The 24,413-nt window shown below is 39.9% G+C and overlaps 1 protein-coding gene across 1 annotated transcript; it reads left to right on the top strand.

The window, feature by feature from the left end:
- The first annotated feature begins 18,385 nt into the window (after positions 1-18,385).
- Positions 18,386-24,035, top strand: LOC115629596. Its single transcript, XM_030526125.1, has 5 exons — positions 18,386-18,430; positions 20,435-20,753; positions 20,811-22,152; positions 22,360-23,769; positions 23,840-24,035. Exons 1-5 carry the CDS (start codon positions 18,386-18,388, stop codon positions 24,033-24,035), a joined length of 3,312 nt encoding a protein of 1,103 aa, XP_030381985.1.
- Positions 24,036-24,413: the final 378 nt, after the last annotated feature.

The raw sequence follows: 24,413 nt of genomic DNA, 5'->3' as shown, positions 1-24,413 counted from the left end.
CTTCTTTTCTGTTTTGCTGCTGCTTTGGACACATTTTTATTTGTATTTACTCTCGGGCCTTCTCTCTTATTTTGTTTCTGAACGTTCGAATACAAACAAATCTATTAAGGCGTAATTTCTAGAGAATATTTGAAATATTGTTGTTATAATTACTCCTAAATTATGCAGTCGTATAAATATGTACATAAACTATATACATATATTTACTATTATCTTTATTTAACACTGCCAAATAGCTTTTCAGCTCATATTTGTGAATGAAACATTTTTATTTAGTTATTTATTTCAAATGCCGAAAAGTTGGTATACTTGTAGACTGTCGACAAAGTTGATGAAATTTGTATCTTACCATAAAACCTTATTAGCTTTACTCGTAAAAGAAGAAGAAAGTATTCAAAAAAGACCAATTTTGAAAAATTTATTTTAATATAACATTGAATTCTATTAAATTATGAAAAAATTAAATTATTCAAATAATGTGCTCATCATCTATACTATTAATTTATATACTCGTATTATGTAGAGGCTGTTGTTCAAATGGATGCAGACAATTGTCTGCATGTAGTGATGGATTTAATTGTGCTACATTTTATTGAGTGTCTGCTTTTTTATGTTCAATGCCATGCGTTGTCCGCATCGTTGCAACAGACACACGCACACATGCCATACACACACATTTCTAGACAATCAATTGCAGTACGAACAAGTATGTATACGCTGGTATTTCTTTAACGACTTCCGGTCGAAAGATGGTGGACGACGCCGACTTACATACTCGTAGATGAGGCGTACGCCAGCAAAAGTAAATTGAACGACAGCAGAAAACTAGTCGAGAGCGAAATTTTCCGGCAATTTATTTGGTGAATTCGATTTTGAATGCCGAAGCTGGGAGGCCGTGTGTCTGCGTCTCGAATTGAAAGTGTAGTAGAAATCAAACATTTAATTTAGTGCTCTTAATTGCAGTGCAAAGGCTTTGAAAATAATTCAAATGAGTTGCAATGTTGCCGTATTGGACTGCAACTGGCAACGGCCAGACAACACTCGAAAGCTTGCACTTCCGAATATTCAAAGTCGGCCCACGGGTTGTTGTTGCTACCAAACTGGTCTAGACACTTGCGTTAACAGGAGGCAGCGACACTGAATTTCTTCTGCTTCATCATCATCATCATCGTCGGCATCGTCGTATTTTCCAGCCAGCATGATGATATCGGCGCTTTATCTTGCTGCTTTGCCATTTTGCCGTAGTCATTGTTGTTGTTGTTGTTGTTATTGTGGATGACGTTTCAGCGAAAGTTGTTGTTACGTTACATTTAGTGGCCTATGCAAAACCGGTCGTACATCAATTTTCGTTGGTGGCCAACCAGGCAGCCTGCAGTCATCCAACATTCAAACTTTATCTACACTCGGGAAAAAATAGAACGAAACATTCTAAGCCAGATTTCACTTGAATTTATTCCATGATGTACTTAATATAGGTATATATTATATTTATACCCTGTATATAAGGTTTGTGCAAAGTAACAGAAAAGATTATCTCTTTTTATTCTTATAGGCTTAGCGCGATAATTCGATCTAGACTTACATATTCGCCTGTCCTAGAAATATAGTAAATTGCTGGCCTGTTTAAAGAAATGTTTTAAGCTTATAAGTAGTATGGGCATTATTCAGAGTAGAGTTTTTTTTTGCGACAAAAGCATAAAGCGAGAGAGAGAGAGAGAATAGCTCGCAGGCATCAATAAAGAACAGTTCGATGGATATGCAAGGTATGCATAAAAAGTTATTCATAATAATGAATTATAATAAATAGTGTTACATATCTGATAGTATAGATTTGTCCCGTAATGGGGATCCTTTAAAACAAAACCAAATATATGGAAATTGCTTTCATCAAATCAAAATTAAAAGAATAATATCAATTCAATATACTAATTTCTCAAAAGATTTCTTTTCATTTCTAAAATAAATAGGGAATACAAGAAGTGTCCATAGCATACATCTATAGGACTCACTTAAATCTATGTAAATATACTAATTGTTCAAAAGATCTGAAAAACCTTCATTAATGTAGGCTTTTAAAATTGAGAAGATCTTTCGAACATCTCTAACTATTGACACTATTGACTATTGATTTTTAACGAAAAATTCCTTTTTTTGTAGTGTATGTACATATATTTGTGTATGTATATGGCTTTTGCAGAAATGCAATTGCTTCTCACTTTTCGCACTTGTCGTCTCATGTGTGATGACCTTTTCAGGCAGTCCAAGCCAGGGCGAAATTCCCAATTACTGTCTCATTAAACTGATTTGTGTTGGCTTGAAATTGTGGCGCACATTTTGTTAATTATGTGCGTCATTGTTCCGAAAATTTAATACTGGATAGGAAAAGCCATAAACATCTCGCCCTATCCAACCCATCCAACGGGTTGTCCATTGTCCGGGCCATTGTGAGCGGCGTGTCTGTTAATGCGCACATTTTGTTATTGTTGGCCTGCTTATGTGCCGGCTAACTTGGCTTAATCATTGGACATTTCGCTGCGCATTATTCATGTGTAAGTTTCTGGCTTGTAAGTTGTGGTGGCTTGTTGCCGGCATTTTTAACACACATCCACATCCCGTGGAGTGGGGCGAAGGAGTGGCGCGGTGCGGGACTGAGCATTTAATAAGTGCCTTTATTGTTGCTCTGCCCAGTTAGCGTTCGCTGGCCGGCGGCACAATTTGACTACTTTTTCCATTTCCTATGATTTGCGCGCCATTCGACGTAATGATACAGATAGAGATACAGATACAAATGGGGATACCGATACATTTAAAGAGCAAGCCAACGGATGATGGTGGAATGCGCGCCATTGAAAGTTAAATGAGTACACTCAGAAAAATTTATAATCTGCATATTAGAAATTAAATTAAGAATTATATTTAAAAAAGCAAATGTATAATATGGGAAAATTTCTCCCTGAAATGGAGAAACGAATATGTCCATTTAGTTTTAATTCCGAAAGCACTGCATTCGAATTAACAATAATTTGTGTTTTATTATTCACATCATCAATAAAAATATCATAACAGTCATAGTTGTAAGAAAATATATTTGGTTGCATAATTATATAAGTTCCTAATTTCCAGAATAAAGTTCATTTAATATTGGAAAAAGACACTTGTTTTGTAGACTGAATTATTTTTAAAAAGTATTGCAATTAGTATTATTATTAAATTATTAATTATTATTTAATATTGCAATTAGTATTATTATTTTTTTGTAATTCAGGCCCGATTTTCTAAAATTTTAGAGTCAGTTCTGGTCATTGTTTTTTTTTTCTCAGTGTAGAATTAGCGTTGTTTTTGTTTTTAATGAAATTCAGATTCACTTTCAACGCACGCATGGGTTGTACACTTTTGATTGAGAATGCTTGAGGAGTTGTTGTTGCTTACGCTTGTTACTGTTGTCACTGTTGTTGTTTGGTAGCTGCGATACACAAAAGGCAAACACTGAGAAATTCACCACGTGGTAGCAATCTTCGCTCTTCGCTGGCCATGCTTTTGGTGTCTTCTTTAATGCAATGCAATGGCAGTGGCACTGTAGCTGATGATGATGATGAAGTCGCTCTCTCTTGGCTGTGGACTCTTGGCTCTCGTCGTTGGTCACTTGAAGTTGCTGGTTGCGTCTTCTGTGAAATTCAGTTGTAATACGACCGCGACGGTGATCGGTCGCGAATTTTTACACAGCTCGCGCGCATTTTGTGCCGCCGAACTATAAACGGTTCAGTTTTTGTCTGGTCGTGTCGTGTGCAAGGATAACACGTTCAAACAGCGAAGTGAGTTAGTTCAGTGAAGCTCGCGTGCATTTCATATTAAATATAACAAATATTTTATTAAATAATTACTCTGTGTGAATTTATGTGTATTCAATTTGTTTGGCTTGCAGCTAACTGCACGCAATTGGATTAGAACTAAACGAATATCCTAAGGCAGATAACATGAGAGTTTTGCCAGTGTTGGTGAGTATTACAAACTGGACTTAGTTTGCTCTGTAGATTTACATAAGAGTGGTATGACAACAGACGCAGCTACGACGTAACATGCGCCGCAGGTGGCGGCAACAGCGTGTCAACAGTTCAATGCTCAGCGCACTTACAGGCGACGCGTGTCAGTCCCCCTTAAGCTGAAATGACCAGAGGGTGACCTGCGCGTCGCGCTGGACGGGTTCTTACTGTTGGCAGCAAACGAGATTGATGAATTATGTCATTAAGGCAGCAGTGCAGGTTGCATGAGGGGTTACTGTTAAGTGTGCAGTGGCAGCGACTGAAACAGCGACAGCTCAAGTGTAAATTGTCTTCCGGTTGTCTGCACACATACAAACATACATACAAGTACACACACGCTCTCTCACACTTTGAGTTGCGCGCATGTGTGAAGTGCAGGCTGCCATTTTCAATTGTTTGTGTGGGTGTGCAAATTGTCTCATTGTTTGTCATTTTGCATGCACTTGTTACAGCTGCATTTGCTGTTGTTGTTGTTGTTGTTGCAGCTACTGCCGACCTTTTGTTTACACACTGCACTAAATTAAGCAGCTGTCATCATCTTAGCCCACGCCTCAGCGCCAAGGAGCTAAAAAGGCAGCATGTGGCAACACAAACCAAACTTTTGTGTAATATCGGCCAACGGCGGCATATGCCTTTCAAAAAATATGGAACAAAAAAAACACATTAACCACACATGACGTATGCGCAATATGATGACCAACATATGCCACATTGCCGCATAGAATCTTGTGGCAGCTGCACTCACTTAACGATGCTTAGCCACATCTTCATCAACATCAAAAACAATAACAACCATAACCAAAAATCAACATGCAGACAAGCAATTGAGCGAACGGGTATGAAAAGTTGCCCTCCTTTCAATGACGGGTCGCTTTTGTTGCCTCAATCTCGATGCGCCTTTCAAAATCCCCGATGAGCACGTAGTTGCCACAATAAAAAACAAAAAATCGACGAGACGAGCGAGTCTGTCCGACAAGTGAGTCTGCGGGACTGCAGCATTAAATGACGCGCGAATAGTTCATAATCTGCGTGTTTATTTCTGTTTGCCATTGCTATTGTGTAAAAAAACATGACTTTAAAATTCCAAATTGCTGCTAAAAACCAATCATGTTCATTAATGCCTATTTCGTTCACGACGACATGGCCACCGCATGTGTAACCTTTACAAAAAGACTTACCAATTCATTTTTGTGCAATTTCGTTTCCAAAAGGCCGACGAACTTGCCTCAACTTCAACTTTTTTCACGCTGATTTCATTTGAAATTATTTTTTTTTGGCTTACTGTGACAACGACGACAACAACAACAAACAAGTGTATGGCCTAGAAAATTTTGAATTGAAAAATCTGCGCGTCAATTGTGTGAAAAATGCCAACCTACACACATGTGGGCCAAACAGAAGTTGGCCAGCAAGCGAATAAGCTCGCAATTCATTTGAAACGATGCGCGGGCCCCATCGATTGACATTTCGTTGCGGATCCGAGAAGAGCTGCCAAAGTCTAGTATGCGCACTACTTAAGGAATTTCGAGCAGCAGTCGCGGATCGGAATTTGTTGGTTTTACTTTCTGCAATTTGCCTCTGGCATTTTCCAACTAGCCACTACACCTGTAGTTTTGATCAAGTCGCGTCTATTTCACACGTAGCCATATCTATATGTACTTATGTATTTGCATGTGTGTGTGTGTGTGTATGTGTGTGCGTGTGTGTCCAAAGGCCACGCATATTTTAATATGCCGCACGCATGCAAACCATCCATTTGGTTGAATTGTTCATTGAAACTGGGCTGCTTCTTTCGGTTGGAGTGTAGAAAGTTGATTGGTTTATTAATTTGGCTCGCTGCATACGAACATACAAATACACAAATATACAGCCAAATATTGGCTTCGGAATGAATATATAGGACTCTGTGATTGGTTTGATTTGATTTGATTTCTTTTAAATTGAGGGTGATATACCGTAAGCTTGCTAACTTTTTAACGTTCTGAAATTTGATTAGTCTCTACTCGTATCTACGTGTATATGAATATGTATAAAGCATTTGTCACATTTTTTAGAGCTCTTCGTCTTTGCAAGCTTGTAGTGCAGTGTATTTCTTATACTAATGTTACAATGTTTATTTTATTTATTATTTTAAAATTTTTTTTTATTAATTTTAATCTAAAGAATAGTAGTTCAAATACGAAGCTTTCAAAATATATAAAAGTCAGTTATGTTATGTTCCCAGATTGAAAGTACATATCTCAACACACTTTCAATCTTATAGATTGAATAACTTTATAAGTTAGTTAGGTTAGGACCAGACCTTGATTTTTCTTATAAACAAATTAAGGAAGACACATATTTAAGCTTAGGTTTTGTAGTAAATAAAAACATGTACGATTAGCTTATAATTATGCATTGTTATCTCAAATTGAAATTATTTAATTCCATTTTGAGGACACGTTGTATTATAAACAAGAGAGAAAGAAAAAATATATAATTGTATATTAATTATGCTTGCAAAGTTTGGTTTACTTAGCTTTCGAAATGTGGACATTATTGACGAAATTCTGTAGCGGGGAAAGGCGGGGGAAATTAAAAAGATTAAATAAACTCGTCCTTTTCTGGATACCTCGCCTTCATCCAGAGGGACAGACTAACGTTATATATACTTTATGGGGTCGGAGATGCTTCCTTCTGCCTGTTACATACTTTGCACAAACCTAATATACCCTTTTATCCTACGGTTACAGGGTATAATAATTTTGAAGCTGTTGAAATGAACTTCTGCAATAAATGGCAAAGGTTGATTATGAAGGGGTTAGTAAAAGCATATATTTTTGCTTTCTAAAATATCAATAGACTATTAAGACATCTCTTATTGTTCTTGATGGGGGAAAAGTTTGTGTGAATTTGTCAAAGTGTGAGCATTTCCTAGTTTGTTTTCATTATCTTCCTAAATTGCCTTTTCGAGTAAATTGAACAGGCAAAAAAAACTCTCAGCAGCATTTCAATTTCATTTGGGAGCTGCAACAGGCCTTTGGTAGCTCATCTTGGCAACAACATTAAGTTGGCCAATATAGTCAAGGAATGCCTTTCACTTGCAACAAAGCAAAGCATGAAAAAATAAAGAAACACAAATATTACAACAAAACATAACTATTTTGTAGCTGAAATTGAGAGATGCGCCATCATCTCTCACCAACATCTTGGACTGGTCCTGCTGGCTGTGAACATCTTCAGCTTTTGTCCGGCGTGCTGCCGGACAGCTGCGTCCAAAAATTGCATGCCGCGAGTTTATCAAAGCAAATAAAAGGAAACATCTGCAGCCAAAGACGAGCTCTGTGTGTAGAGATGTGTGTGTGTAGATGTTTTGGATTTGGTGAACGTCCGCAATGGCGACACACGAAATATGAATTACAGACACAAATTGGAATGCGGTTTTGGCCACAAACAATTTTCGGCTGGCAATTATAGCCATCATCATGCTGGTCTCACATCCAAGCAGCCGCCCGATCATCCCCAAGTCAAATTCCAGTCTCTCTCACTCTCTCTCATTTGCAACGTCATTCGCAGCATCTGTATTTATTTTAATTAAAAGTTGCTCAAGTGTCTGAACAGACAGTGTGAGTGTGTTTGTGTGTGCGTGTTTTGCCTGCTGGCAACAGGTTCATTTTATCCGTCTCATGTTGTGCGCCGTGCTACATTCACTAAACCCAAGTCCGAGCCCGACTCCGAGTCTGAGTCCGAGCCGGATGATCAGTTGGGCAGCCAAACGTTTTGGATGACGCTGTCACACTCGCACTCATCATCGTGTGCATGAATATTTATGGGTTAAGTGTAGCGATTAACTTGCCCTCTATGCGGTCAGAGCTTTCTGTTTCTGTTTTTGGATTTTTTTAATTACCCCAACGTTGTTAGCATATGTATTAATTTTGTGTGCAAGTTAGCTAAAAATATTTATATTTTTATGATGCTCGCACTGCACATCCCACTGGGCCAGCGCGATTATGTAAGGTTGTGCGCTATGCTGCTCCTGAGCATCATAAATTGTTACTGTCGCTTATGTTGCCGAGGGTCGTTGGGTGCTGGGCGCTTGACTTCGGTTCCGGCTCGATCCGCCACCTTTTAAGGGGCTCTCTCAGCCACAAATTTGTTGTTGTTGTTGTTTTTTTTTTTTTTTTTTTGTTAATTTATGCACATTGTTTTTTTTTCTATGAAGCATTTCAGCGTCTTTCTCCAAACTCGTTATTTATTTAATTTTTATTTATTTTATGCAACGACCTTGCGTATCGTTTAACTCATCTGAAGCTGTTGATAAAATAATTAAAAAACATTTTAAGCGTGCCACTCACCGCCCGCTACAGTAACATCGACTCTCAGGGTGATATGAAGCGGAATCTGGGTTGGTTTGAATTTTGAATGTTGGCTTTTATGACTTGTCTTGTTAGCCTTTGCTGTTGCCTGTGATGATTGCCCAAAATGAGTTCGTTGCCTAAGTCTTTTGTTTGGCTGCAGTCCACATTTGCCACAGTTGCCACATAAATACGTTTACAAGACCCGCCCCATCTCGTTTCGAGTCTCTGACAAATGATTCGATCCTCTGGCACATTTCGCGACATTATTCGCGTTTGCCAATTGATATAATTGCAGGCAATATTGTGTGCATAGTATTTGCAACAACTGACCACTCGCACGACGTGGCTTTCAACTAATTTGTTTATATTGTTTGTTAGTGTATAAGTGTGTGTGTGTGTGTGTGTGTGTGTGTGACGTGTTGTTGCCTCATTTGGTTTTCTTTTGCATAACTTGTTCGAGTGTGTGTGTGAGTGTGTCTCGTACGCAACATTTCTTCAATTGCATTTCAATTTGCATACATAAGTACTTACACACTCACACTCACACGCACACACACACTTACATGCCATTTGATATAGCCACATACTCGTACTATGTTGTAAATTTGAATTGGAATTGGAATTGACAAATGCAAATGCAATAGTGTAATAAATATTTATGATAAGGCCCGTCCGGCAAGGCTATTGATTACAACAACAACAACAACAACAACAAAAGCATGAGCAACATTAAATCCGATATGGCATTACACATCTACGATTATGCACGAAAGAGTGGCTCACGGCATATTCGTACCAACTCATCTACTTTAATGTCGAGCTCAGAAATGGCGAATAGTATACATTTCTTGCCTTGGAGTGATTTGCTCGTGTAATTCGAATAATTGAGTAAATGAATTGTAATCAGTTTAATGACAATCCATTTAAATATAAGGGCAGGTGTGGCTTTTGTTGCCGTCTTTGCGAAGTGTGCAAATATATTTATCTACAAATCTGCGCATTAAATATACTCGTAGTTGCTGTATTTGTATTGTTGAACAAATAAAACAGTGTATTTTATGAACTGCAAATTATCAAATCAAATGGCGGTGTTTTAATGCCTTGACTCTGCGAATTGTGTTTTGAAGCCTTGTTTATGATAGTCAGCTATAAATCTGTCATTAGCGAAAATAATGAAAATAATGGCTGGAAATGTAATATTTTCATATTCATATCTATTCATCTATTTATCTTTCCACCTAACTATCTATGGTATATATTATAAGCTTTTGAGCTGAATAAATGCTGCTACACACAATAAGTATTTTTATACTCTGTACATAAAATGTACAAGAGTATATTACGTTTGCGGGAGCTGAAAATGTAATAGGCAGAAGGAGGCGTGGCAGACCCCACAAAGTATATATATTCTTGATCAGCATGACGAGACGAGTCGATCTTGCCCTGTCTGTCTGTCTGTCTGTCCGTCTGTCTGTCCGTCTGTCCGTATGAACACCTGGATCTCAGAGACTATAAGAGCTAGAGACACCAAATTTTGCACAAAGATGCGTTATATGAGTACGCTGTGCAAGTTTGTTTTATTTTTTTGATTTTCCCCCCTATGGGGGTTTTACCGATTTTCCATTCGTATAATCGCCTATATCTAAGAGACTATAAGACCTTCGGTAACCAAATTTTAGTCCCAGATGCCTTATGAGAAAATGTGTATTTTGGAAATTCCCTCCCTCCCCCCTCTCCCCCGCAAATCGCGATTTTCTCTAACTCCCGTAAAAGAGATAAAATCGATCAAATTTTTTTTTTTTGTTAATTCTCTTACTTTTTAATTTCTTTAATTATTCTAAACATATGTACAGAGTATTTCAAAGTCGAGACTCCCAACTTTAGCTTTTTTACTTGTTGAAAGTATGGATGTAGCAGCTTAACTCTTGGCCAGACTTCTGACTTCTGCCAACGGGCCTCAGCTGGTGTAAGGTGATGTCGGCTTGAAGAAATTAAAATGCTCTCACGGTTGCACCTGTGGTCAGCCCACGTAGTATTAAAGTGCATTTAGCTGCTATCAAAATTCCAGGCATGCACTCGTATTGACATTCTTTGACTCGTCTCACAACTTTTACATTTCTCCTCCGTGGGCTCAGTCATTTGCATTGTTTTCGTTAATGTGTATGTATGTATATGAGTGTATGTGTGTTTTCCGTTCATTATCTCATCGATGTCTCGTGCGTCTAGTCAGCCTGACCACCACATGCAGCGTCATCCCCGGCAACAGAAATGCGAAAGCTAGCGGCTGTGGCCCAAAAGTTCCTCAAGATTATGCATATGAGCCTCTTCACGGACAGACAGACAGGCAGACAGATAGACGGACAGACTTACAGAGTCTGGGACTGGCACGCACACTTGGGCAGCTGCAGCACGAAAAGTTGCTACTTGTCGCTTTCTTAGCTGTTTGGGCCCAATTCATGTCACGTTGAGGTAGATTCGGCCACACAGCATCGTTCGCATAAAAACACTTTCATTTTTCACTTCTCATTTCATTTAATATTTTATGTTTCACGTTACATGTTTTCTTTTGTTTTTCGTTTTTCGTTTGATGGTGCTGGTGCTAGTGCTGGGGTTGGCGCTGACGTTAGTGTTTTATTTCTGCTCTCAAACTGTTTACAGTCGTTTGAATGCGGCCGTTTGGGCTGTCAGTCACTTCCGTTTTCTGGCAACGCGCCCAGCTTCTAAAAAGAAAAACAATGCTCGGAATGATTACAGTGTTCATAGTTTAACGCTTTTTTCGCTTTTTCGCTTTTTTCTTGTTTATTTATGCAGTTATAAGCGTCAAGTTTGTCGCCTAAGTCTTTCGCTTGTTTTCGTTCGCTTCACGTTTTACTCACTTTTATTTATGACTCACTTCCTTTCATTCCTGTCGGTCGCGCCGCAATTTCTCGACAGCTGCTTTTGTTGTTGTTGTTTTTTGCCGGCTTATGCAATTTTTGCGCTTGTGCTCGTCTTAATTATAAGGATTAAACGTTAATTTCGCATTTCCTCCGACGCATTTTTCTCATTTGCTACGCTTTCGTGCTTTTGCGAATTGTTAAGCTGTTTTGTGTGCCCGGCCTGATTTCATTGGATTATTAGATTATTTTGTGTAAGTGGAACAGGATATAAAAATTGTAAGGCTTCTGGGAATGAATATTTATCAGAAAACGTTCAACGAACGGCAGCTTTGGGGTTGTTTTGTTCCCATCGCATCGAATCGAGTTGACTTTCTTATGCTTTTTATGGGTCGTGAAATGCTAATTTGATTTATTAATATGCTCTCCAACCTTATATATTTGTTTATGTCCACAGTTTTGATGGCGTTTCACTTTTCGAGACAGTTATCTCCAAAGGATGAGCATTTTGGAATCCAACTGAAACAAGTTGGCGTGCAACAAAAATATTTAAATTGTTTCTTGCAAACAGTCCTTGGTTCCTGAATTGCAAACTGTACATGTAGTTTCTATCTAATGTTCGATCTTTGTAATTTTAGTTTCTATCTTTTATTTGAATTAAGGGAGTTCATCTATCTGCCTTTTCCAAGCCTTTGCAGTTTAAAGGGGTTATATCATTAGAAAGATTGGGTTAAGCAAAGAGCAACAAATCTCATTTAAGGTGGCAAAAAAATGTATTGTAATCACTTTTTGCTCAGCAGTTCGCAATTTAAGGTGAAAGCTTCTTTTTGCATATTTTTAGCTTCTTGTGATAGCTTGACGGGCTGGTGATGAAATGTTTGTTTAACGGGTTAGAGGTTCTTAAATTAATCTGTTTTGGTTATTTTCTGTCTCTCTATTTTTATTTTTAAATATTAATTTTATTTTCACCTTAATGATTAATTTTCAACACTTAATCTTTACAGTTTTTTTCGCATGTTCAGCACATGAAAGTTTATTAATTAAATAAGTCTTGATTATATATTTATTAGGTACTACAATATCATGCTTGACTTTATTTTCGTTCTCAAAATTACGGCCTCACAGCACTATATTTGAAAGATTCGTTGCCTGTACATTTTTTTTTAAATTCAATAAACAAATATATTCGAGTATTTATATTTATATAAGAGTATTAAGTGCTATTGTAGCATTGCTATATTTTTTTGGCAATGAGAAAGAAAATAAATCAAAATATCTTTCTATTTTGTGGTTTTTGTTTTTCGAAAATCGCTTTTTATGGCGTTCACAATGATTTACGATAGGTTCGTAATATATTCAAATATCATATCGATAGTATATCGATCAATATATTTCAATATCTGCAGAAGTTTGGCTTTTATTTGATGTCATAAATTAAAATGGGGTTATTAAAAAATGTTCAACTGGAAAATAACAATTATTTGCAAATTATTTGCCTGTTCGCCCATTGGTTAATCTTTCTGAAATGGCCGAAATACAAGCATAATAGGTACAGAGGGTATTTAGTAGTCGCATATTTTTTTTAACTGAAAGTTGTAGTATTGTTCACACAAACACACATACTTGTACGCGTGACTTTCAAAAGTTGGCACATTTGCGCTCAACCTGCAATCTTTTCACATGACCAACAATGGCAGATCGGTTGGCATATATCATAACTGTTCATCATCAAGAGCATAATTGCATTTTTCGCCACTCTTTCTGTCTACGAGCATGTGTGTGTCTCTAATTGTGTCTGAGTCTGAGTCTGGGTGTGAGGTTGTGGCTCTACTCTACTCATAAAACGAACATTCACATGCGATGACGAGGCAGTTGCATGCAGTAGCAGCAGGGCTTGGGGCTTGGGGCATGAGGCATGGGGCATGGGGCGTCGGTCGAGGCAGATTACAATCAACAATTGAGTTTCGCCTGTCACTGTTAGCTAGCCAGATGAATAGGCCAGCAGCGGTCCCAGCAGCGGCAAGAAACAAAACGAATGGAAATGGAAACAAATTGCTAATTGTAATTGGCTAACCTTAGCACTAGCGCGTTTTTCTTTATTTTTATCTCCAGTTGATTGCACGTGCCTATCAGGGTGAGAACTTGTGGGGGTAGTTAGAGATAAAAGCCGCCTGATATGGCAAATGCGATAAGTTATGGCGCATGCTAGTTGTGGTAAGTGTAACTGTGATGAGTAAGTTGTAGAGTTTTGCCGTTGGCAGATTTCACTTTTTGCAAATCAGCAAGCGCCACCGCTGCCACCGCTGCTACTGCCACCACTGCTACCAAAAACAACCGCAAGACGTGCCGCTTGTTGAGCTGGTGGCGGTGTCGGTGGCGGTGGCGGTGGCGATGTTGGTGGCAACAGCTCAACAACTTGTTGCAGTAGCTTGCGCCGCTGTTGTTGCTATTTGGGTTTTCAGTTGTCGCCAGCACTTAGTGCTGCTGCGGCCACTCTTGTGTTGCCACATGTTGCTCACAGTCCAGCAATCCTAGCACCCAAAATCCCGTGGCCACAATTTGCCAGCTTGTTAGCTACCAGACGCTCAGCTGACGCCTTTAGCACTAAGCAACAAAAGGCAGAAACCAGACGGGACTCCACTCTGTTTTGCAGCTTTACTCATTAACTGGAGAAACCCGATTATATTCTTCAATCTTTGCGATAACGGTTGGTCCACTTGTTAGTTGATTTTCAGCACAAAGTTGCATAGATCGTTCAATAAAGTCTATCGGAAATATGTAAAAAATATCTGAACTGTAGCAACATTTTTTTCATGTATTTGTTACTGCCAACAAAAATAATTAAAAAATATATTTTTTTATTCTTGTGCTGTTCGGACAGATTCACAGATTTTCACATTATAATCTAATCTTTCAATCTTTTTTAAAACATTTCTCGTTGGAATATTTAATGCTCCAAAAAGATGTCTCAAACGTTATGAGTATGCCATGAAGAAGGCTGTGGTTGTTGCAATTGCTATCATTAACTATAGACTTTAAAGAAAGACCAAATTAATGAAATATAACTATCAAATGTAAATTGTTTTTTTTAAGGGTATTGTTCAGCAATGATAACTGGTTTAAGCTCCTCTTAGAGGCCTGATTAAGTTTTGCTATCAGGAAATAAAATATATGACAGGCTTATATTCAAGTTTTATATTTGTCATATTTTATTTGTTGTCATATAAGAACAACTAATTTCATTACAAAAAAATATACATAATTTATTAATTTGCTAAAAAGACAGAAGTGTATGTGAAAACATATCAGATTATTATGTTCTAATGCTAAATAATTAATTTCCTAAGCACACAATATTCATCAAACAAATCAAGGCTACTTTTTAGAGCAGTATAATAAGGCGGATTTTTTAAGGACTTTAGTCACATATTCTGGGTAGAAGTACCATCTATTAACTCATTTGTGCTGGTTAGTGTAAGTTTTGGCATCAAACAGAGCAGCAACGAAACTGAAGACAGTCTTCAAGTCAATTTGGTTTTGGGCACTTGTCGTCTGGCGGACAGGCTATAATTTGGCTTTACCTTGTGTTTATTGGCCCCAGCTTAGCCATTTGCAGCTTCTCTGGCTTTTCTGGCTTCTCTGGCTGCTGCCATCGCTTCGTCTTACACAACAAGTCGTCGAGTCTGAAATCAACAATTAAATTCATTTAGTCAGAGATGTGCGCAGATTTGTTTTACACATGGACACTAAATGGTTGCTAAATGCGCATGTTTGTTGCATAATTTGTTGCAAATTGTTGTGGCTATTGCCTGCATTTAGGTACGAGTATTTATGTATTGATGATTGCAATTGATAAATAAAATATATGGCTGCTGACAAGTCATCAGTCAATGGTGTGTTTCTGCATGATAATACAATAATTTTTACTCGGCTTCCTATAATATTGATTAGCACTGAACACTTAAACAATTAAATATTTACGCATTCGTACAGTGTGTGCCATTCGTTTGTTTGTGGATCGTGGATCTGTGAGTTGCTTTTGTGTTTCTCTGCTCGCAGTGGATCAACTTTCTCCCATTGTTAGCATCTTTCTTTTCATTAAGTCTTTTTGGCGCTGCGCCAGTTTCTTTGGCCGTGCTGCCTGTCGATTTTGTTGGCTTTGTTTTGCAAATTTCCAGACTGGTGCATGAGAGTGTGTGTGTGTGTGTGAGTGTGTGTGTGTTAATGTGTGCGTTAGTTGTGTGTTTTATAAACTCGTACATATCTGTGTGATCTCTGCTATTGGTTTGACATTTGTTTTGTGCATCTTTGCCTTTGTTGTGGCCATATACTATACTATAGTATATCTGATGTGTTAATTCCATCGCAAAAGCCCGGGCTACTGAGCACAAATGGCATTACGTGTAGGTCAGCTAAATATGGTAATATTGTGACTTTTTCCTCACATTTTCTATGAACTAAGGTGAATAAATGGTGCGTATGGAGTGCCTAAATGTGTCTGTGTGTGCGTGTGTGTGTCACTTTGTTGTTAAATAATAGTTTGTTTGTCCATTTATACTATTTTTTACTGTCTGTTTGTTCGAGTGGGTTTCTTTTTTGCTTGGACACATTTTATTCAATCGATTAAATAATAAAAAGTTCAAAATTTGCATAACATAGAGCAAAGGTTACACGGCATGTGATGCAAGCCCGTCCCATAAACCTGAGAATCATCTTCGCATTAGAGGTCTTTCTCATCGGACTGCTTCAATATTTAGGCAGTTGTTTGCTTCTTATGTTCAAAAAATACATATATTAGTTGCTTGTTAGATGGAAAATTAACGAAATTAGGAAAGTTTTGATTTTCTCGCGATTTTGTTTGAGTTCAATGAAATATTGATATTATTTAAGCTTTTCTGCTATGAGGCAATTTAAGCCTGAAAAGAATTCAAATTAAAGTAATTAGTTAGACCATAGATGTTTTAATATCAAGCTCCAAAACCTTGCCTTCCATATTGTTGAGGAAAGTTTTGAAATATTTACATCCACTTCCAATTATGTGCTATAGGCAAGAGGAAATATTGCAAAAATACAATAAAGTGTAAAGAGACCCTACTTGGCATAATTAGTTAATTGTTGTTGCAGACAAGACAATGGAAAGGTCATTAGCCAAAAAGTGAGTGTATCACACGTGTCAGTTTCGAGTAACGCGTTAATAACCCGCAAAACGTCATAATATTTAATAGCACTGTAACTGTCACAAAAGCATAACTTAAAGCAATAAAAGCAATAGTCCAGCTGCAGACTCTGGAGACTGTGGCGTCGGTGGTTGCGAGCCACATTTAATTATTGCAATTAAATTATGGCCAGTGAAGACGTTGCGAGCCATTAAGACGTCAAAATGTGTGTCAAAAGTGCGCTGCAGCGATGAAAACACAAAACAATACAAAAGGAGCTCGCACACAAGCAGCCACAATGCCTGGGCCGATCTGCTGTCCAAGCTATAACCCGCAGCTTCCGTTTTGACGCTGCTTCCAAGACAAGGGGCATGTTAGCTTAGCTGTCGACTAGAGATGAGAAATAATCTATATACACGACTGTTACTTAATCACTAGTATTGGACGGACAGAAACACAATTTGTGGAGAGAAATCAAGAGCTCAGTAAGTACTTATCCGAGCGAATTAGTTGTACAATCTTCCACTACTGTAAAATGGTGAATTATTTGCAACTTTTGAAAACTTATCACGATTATACTTTTGGTTCCTTCCCCATTTGAACACTCGATTAAAGTTGAAAAATATTTGTAAAAATATATAGAATTTAATTTTGAACCGCTTTTGTTGTGGAACAATGCTCCAGGTTTTGCCAAAAATATAAGCTATCCGAATATCAAAATGCAATTTCTTCCACCTAATACAATGTCATTTCTGTAGCCAAAAGATCAGGGCTTAATTCGCACTTTCAAGACCTACTTTCTGAGGATCTTGTATATAAATAAAACTTAATTCATCAAAGTAATCAGTGCTTGGGAGAAATTTTCTATTAGAGATTGCATCGAATTGTTTGTTCTGTCTTTGAAAAAGTTAAGAGCTTGGAAGAGCCGCTTTAAAAACATAGAAATAAAATTGGCACAATGGAAATTCCATGAAATCGTATTAAAAATTGCTCATTTAAGCCGAATGACTTCAAGACGTGACTAAGTTTCGATGATGTACAATAGTTGTTGCAAGACAAACATTATGGATGATGAATTGTTACCTGAAATTGCTGTGAATGAAGAAAGCAATACAAAATAGGATAACAGAACTTCTGAAGAAACAGAACCTATAAGTGGTTTAATCATATAAAAACTTCAAAAAGAGCATAGGCTATCAGCTTGGAATGGAAATACCATTCAATCAATATAAGGTAACAATATTGATTGACGTGCTACAAGGCAGTTTTACAAGGACTAATTATAAAAATTTTATCCACCTTTGTTGAAATCTAGGAACGAAACCCCATATTTCGTACGGATTTCATGTCTCGTTTAATACGATTTCGCTTAAGACGAGGATTTCTAGGAACCCTAGAGGGCTACGCTTCAAAATTCAATTCTTCAATTCAATTCTTCAATTCAAAAATTTTTTTTCATGCAGTTAAATGCAATGATTCTTAAAATAAATGCTATATGCCTAAAAATTCAATTAAAGCTGGACAAGAGATACTGTTAATAACATGTTTTATTGGTTAGAAATATTTATAAGCCCGTACAAGTTCTACATAGCTACAAAATTTATTGTTTCAATGCTCAGCTCTATTGCCGAGCAGATTGCTCATACGCCACCGCGCTTTGTTTGTCTTTGGGATTTGATTTTCACTTTCTATGAGCTGGCCGACTTACTGGTGACTGATCAGTCTCTTGAGATGTGTTACAAATATTTTTTTAAGTCAAATATCTGCGCCTACATGAAGTCGCAGCTTTGTTGTAAACATTTTGTTGTACGAGTGTGCGAAGCGTAGAAGACACAAAGCCTAGAGATGCGGGCAGACGAGTTGACGAATGTCAACACTGACGTTTTCAATTGATGAACGTCTACACACACAACATGTCTGGCATTTGCAATGGAAAGTATAGCGAATTAAACTTTATTGCTAGTCGAACCCATGAAATGGCTCACTCGCAACGGGCGTTCCGCCCTGAAGAGTGCCCCAAGGCAAGATGGCAAGCGATTAAGGCATTGGTGATTGTACACTCCCAGAAAAATGTTGAAATGCTTTAATGGAAATTATAAAATTTATTATGAAATTTATTACTTCAAGCAGGATCTCGTTTGCTGCTAATAGGTAAAAATGAATATTACAAGGAATACTTAAATTCACAATAAAAGCAGTTTATTTTAAATGTGGCAAACGAATATTGAGTACACATTATATAAACCACATTTAACCAATAAATACTATATAGGAAATCAAATTGTAATTGAGTCCATTTCAAACTGATTTTGTGATTGCATTAAATTGTTGATGCTCTTAAAAATAAAATGAAAACTAAGTTTTTCCTTCTGATTTTTGAAACAAATATTTCAATGCAATTTTAATTTGTTTTACAAATTCTTAAGTGACACATTAAAAACTATTTTAAAAATAGCTTAAGCATAAAACAACAATGAACAAAAATAATATAAAATTAAAATAAAAATGAGCTGGTGAGAAAAGCTTTATAAATCAGGTCGGCGAGTTATTTCACAAGAAATACTATATTCCTGTGCGATAAAAGACTATGCCGTAGATGACCGTTTAAAAATAAACGTTTAGTTAAAATTGTGATTATTTATTACTTGCAAATATTTCAGTGTCTTGTTTATTGTTTAGATTATTTAATGGACACAGATTATGAATTGAGGATGAAGACAGCACACACTATTTGGAAAAACTGAAAAAAATGTGCAGTTAGAAATAAACAATTCTAGGTATATACTTTTTCGAAGTTACACTTCTACCCTTTTCTATACAAATAGCTAAAAACTGTGTAGTTCGACTTACAAATTTTTTTCTAATGTGTAGCTATATCTTATGGCTGATGGGGTCCAAGTTCAGGAACTTTGACGTATGAAAAAGCAAATCCATTACCAGTTGGCAATTTTGATTATTTCTTGGTGTGGGCGGTCTTTGCTTTTGTTATTATTGTTATGACTGTTGTGGTTGAGGGTACGTGAATATATTTCTGCTCCATTATAGGCATTGTAACTGTGCATGCTTGTGAGTGTGTGTGTGTGTGTGTGTTGGGTCAAGTGTATGTGTTTATTTGCCTTAAATGCAAATTGTGTTCGACTGCCATTGCGCCGTACTCGTATTGATATTCAAAGCGCGCTCTTGACTCGAAGACAGACACAACTTTCACGCTGGGCCTTGCCGCAAATAGCGGCCTACTTGGCTAAATTGGCTGAGCTGGCTCAGCTGGCTGAATTGGTTGAATTGGCTGAGTCAGGGCATGACATAGATAAGCTGATACAGTGACCGGCGCTTATTAGCTGGGTAATTACCAGGGCCTAGTCAAGATTACGTCGCCCACGAGAGAGTTGGTAGCAATTTATTGCTGACCACATAACCCGATACGCAACACGTAACAGCTCATTTAAGTTAGTAGTTCAATTTGCTGGCCAGTCACTAATTGATGATGAGGTTGGCAGCAGCTCTCTAGCTGCTCACTGCCTTGCCGGCAACCTATGAAGTTCGGTTAAAAATGTTGTGGTCAAAACTCAAATTATCTTGACATTGACCCAATGAAGACACACTATTTGCGAAGATGTATTTTATTTTTGCCAAACACTCATGATGTTTGCTTTTATCGCATTTTTAGTGCGCCTTTTTTGGCATTCACCATCTATTTAATTTTTTTTCTTGTGATCTCCAACTGCGCGTCATCGCTTCTTTGTGGTAAAAGTGTTTTTGGATGAGGCCGACCTTGTGGCTTCGATGCGAACAAATTTGCAAGGAAAAGCCGTACAAAAATTCAATTTAAGCGCATTAAAATTTATAAAAACACCACCAACAACAACAACAACAACCAGCACAAATTAACTTTTCGTGCACGTACCTTTGATTAATTTTTTGTATATTAAAACGAATAAAATTGGCGGCTAAAAACAAAACGCAATTTGGCCAGCTAGCAAAATGATGACAATTACATGCAACTTTCCTATCTGCCACCTTTCCAGCTCACCCTGACGTTGGCCGTCGCTGTTGTCCACAGCTCGGACGCACCTTCCACAACGAACCCAACCAAGAGCACGAATGCGACAAAGACAAGTGACGCAAGCAAGGCAACAACAGAGAAGCCCACACAGCCGGCTGCCACACGCCAGTCCAAGGCGTTGAAGCCCACGGCCGGGGAGAATCGTGGCAAACGCACCCTCTACGATTTCGGCAATGCAGGCTATCTGTATCGCGATGTGGCCAACAGGCGTGCCGGGTATGTGGATAGCGGCAGCTCCTACTACCCACAAGCAGGCTTCTACAACGGACAAAATGCGATTGGTAAGCCACAAGAAAGTCCATTGAAGGACATTTAATCTTTTACCCCCCTGCTTGCAGCTCAATATCCAGGCGCATTTACTGGCGGCTATGCGCCCTATCCGCAATACTTGGAGGCGCCCGAGCCCATCATTGAGATCATTATCAAGGATGCCAACGAGACGTTGAGCGAAGAGCCGGTACAGCCGATTTTGAGCAAGAAGAAGAAGAAAAAGGAGAAGGTGCATGTGTTCTATGTGAACTACAAGAAGGATCAGAACAACAAGTTGCATCTGGAGACGCCCATTGCCTCTCTGAACAATGACGACAACGAGGAGGAAGAGGAGGAGGAGGAGGAACAGATTGTTCAATACCCCGTAACGCCCCTGCCCCCGGTAAAGACGACAACGCTACGCACGATCATACACCCAGACTCGGAGAAATATCACAGCAACAGTGGCATTCATGTTTCCTTCGGCGCCGAGGATCTACGCCAGTCCGGTCACATATTGGAGGAGCACGACGCCGAGAGCATACAGCGTCAAGTGGTCGCTCTTCCCGCAGGCCCTGGCGTGAAGACTGAGGGCTATGTGGCCAACACGCGAGCTGATTACGGGCGCGACAACAGCTTCGGTCGCGCTCCAGTCTCCAACTTCCTCTTTGGCGGGGCCAGTAGCAACAGTTACCACCAAGCCCCACCCGCACTGCACTTCCACAGTCAGCAGCAACCGCCCGTACAGCACAGCACCAACTACTTCAGGCCACCAGCGGCCTTGATAGGTGCACCAACCACTTCGTCGCAACAGCTGCCGAAGCCCACTCAGCAGCAACATTTCTACAAGCCGCAGCAGCAGCAGCAGCAGCCACATCAACAGCAGCAACAGCACCAGCATGCGGTCGAGCGTCCAAACTTTACACATCAGCAACTGCCCGCCACCTCCTCCCAGATCGTTTTCAATAAGCTGCTGCAGCAGTCACAATATTACGTCAATCATAATCAGCAATATCATCAGCCACACTCACAGCAGCCGCAACAGCAGCAGCAGCATCATCACCAGTACTTTAAAACGCCGGCCAGTACTCCCAGCAAACAGGTGCCATTTTTCCCGACCATACCGCCAAAAACCCACGAGTTGCCATCGCGTCAGTCGCCAGCGTCCTACCAGCCCGTCAAGTTCCGACCCACGCCGGCAGCGGCTGCTCAAATCAAGCCAGTGCCAGTCCCAGTAAAATTGGAAAATGTCAACTACCAACAGCAACAATCGCAGTATCAGCAGCAACAACCAAAGCCACTGCCTTCCTATCAGTTTACGCGACAGCCTCAGTTTGTGCAGCAACCGCACTTCACAGTGCGAGCGCCCACTCCTCCACCAGACTATTATCAACTTCAGCAACAACAACAGCAGCAGCAACAACAACAACAGCAGCAACAACAGCAGCAGCATCAGCTGCAGCAACAACAGCACCAGCAACACCAGCAGCAGCAGCAGCAGAAACAACAGCAACAACAACAGCAGCAGCATCAGCTGCAGCAACAACAGCACCAGCAACACCAGCAACACCAGCAGCAGCAGCAGCCGAAACAACAGCAGACAAAGGTCGGAGCCTTAGAAGCGCACACGGGGCTAAGTGGACTACAAAATTACTTCGACATTGCGCCCTCGAAGGAGACGGAGCTGCTCAAGTCCATACCCAAGTTTGAGCAGCACATAACCGAAACAATTCAAAACCCGATTGTGCCCTCCCCACAGCAGCAGTCGCCTTTCGGCTACAGCAGCACACGCAACGAGGTGATACACGATATACCCGCACCCAATCTGGCACCCACATCGTTAACGCAACAGTTAACGGGTCATTACATAACCGCCAGTTCGACAAACGCCCAGCAGCAGCAGCAGCAGCAGCAGCAGCGACTACCGCAATCGAGCCAAGTCGCTTTAGCACCACCACCAGTCTATGCGGAATCCACGCACGGCCAGAAGGTGATGGTTGTGACGCCAGTTCCTCCACAAAGCGGTCCCAGCTATGCCACATACAATCAATACCAGCAATTGCATGCTTCAACCGGTTCTCTGCAGGCTCAGGCCAGCACTAACTTTGTGCAGCAGCCTAGACAAACGTCCACTGTCCAAATCAGCGCTGCACCGGCGACAGATAACTCCCCCTTCAGTGTCTCCACCTACCACTCGGATGTGTTTAAGGAGCTGGAACAGCGTCAAAAGGAGCAACGGCAACAACAGGCTCAGCAACCGGGTCAGGTCTCGCCCACAGTAGCTACCAAAACAGTGGCAGCACCAACAACTGGTGCCGCACCGAGCGGCAAAGCCTCCCAAACCCTGCTTCAGCTGCCCGACGAAGTTCCCGATGATTTGCGTCAGCAACTCTTCTCCTCGGGTATTCTGAACAACGCGGACATCTCGGTGCTCGACTACGACAAGGTGGGAGACATAGCGCTCGAGAATCTGCCCGCGGAGCATCTGCAACACTTCTACGGAGCCGGTGGCGGAGCTCAAATCGCCGAGACCAACAAAGTGCTGACGGTGGTGAAGCCAAATGGAGACAAGGTGGCGCTCAGCGAGAAAGACATCGAAAAGGTCAAGCAGAGCAACTCGTTACCCCAAAAGCAGAATCTTGATGTAAAGGTAGTGCGCTTCGATGCCCAGCAGGGACCAAGCGTTAGCGAGAAGTACGTACGGACAGATGCGACTGTCGTCACGCCAGTGGACTTGGCCGATCGCCAGTACAATCGTTACTTGCCGCTTAAAATCAACGGCGCTCAATTCCCCATACCGGAGAGCCAAGAGTTGGTGGGCAAGAAAATTGTGAGTGTGGTTGTTTTGGCACCAGTCGAGGCGCAGGCGCCTTCAACATCGGGGTCGGCTGAAGCACGCAGTGTGGACACAAAGGAGGTCAAGTTTCTGGGCGGTGATCTTATTAAAACGCTGGTCAAGAAGCCAACCAAGGACAACTTCAAGCGATGGCTAGAGAAGGAATCTCGCACAGACATTGAGCTGCAGTCGGTGGTGCTGTTGGTGGTCAAGTAAGTAGATATTTTGTCATTAAGTCAAGCAATTGTTTATTCCCTCCCTCTCTCTTTCGCCCCTTCGAAGGTCCAGCGAGGAGGCCGAACAGGAAATCTTCATGTACGATATTGCCACCGGAAACATCAACAAGCTTAATGGAGAACTCTCCAGCACATTTGTGAATGTCGCCGAGGAGAATGCCAGCAGCGAGGATTTGGAACATGCCGCCACACTGGACCACACCTCGCTGGAGTCCATGATGCATCGTCGACGTCGTAGGTGAACGAGAAGCTACACTTCATCCACATGCCATTTGTTAAACTAAATAGAAATGCCTGAGGATCACCACAAGTGCCTACGATATCCCTATTACTGTCCCCCCCCATCCTCCCCCTCTCTCCGCACTGGGCGCACATTTCCAAAAGTTTCATCGATCGTAGCAATCACAATAGGTGTATGCATATTCCTTATCCGTAGTATTTCCGTTTTGTAAATATTCTATGTTGATGTATCCTAATTTAAGTTAATATGTAAATTAAAAGTAAATAATAAATAATTTACAAGAATCTCGAAAGTTCAGCTGTATACGAAGGTGACGAATGAAACAAGAAGGCGGAACTACTACATTTCATAGAAGTAATCGAGTTATAGAGATGGAATA

The sequence above is a fragment of the Scaptodrosophila lebanonensis genome, unplaced genomic scaffold (assembly GCF_003285725.1).
Source record: "Scaptodrosophila lebanonensis strain 11010-0011.00,11010-0021.00 unplaced genomic scaffold, SlebRS2 tig00000001-arrow-pilon, whole genome shotgun sequence".
NCBI classification, from domain to species: Eukaryota; Metazoa; Arthropoda; class Insecta; order Diptera; family Drosophilidae; genus Scaptodrosophila; species Scaptodrosophila lebanonensis.
This window is presented reverse-complemented; position numbering and strand designations above follow the sequence as displayed.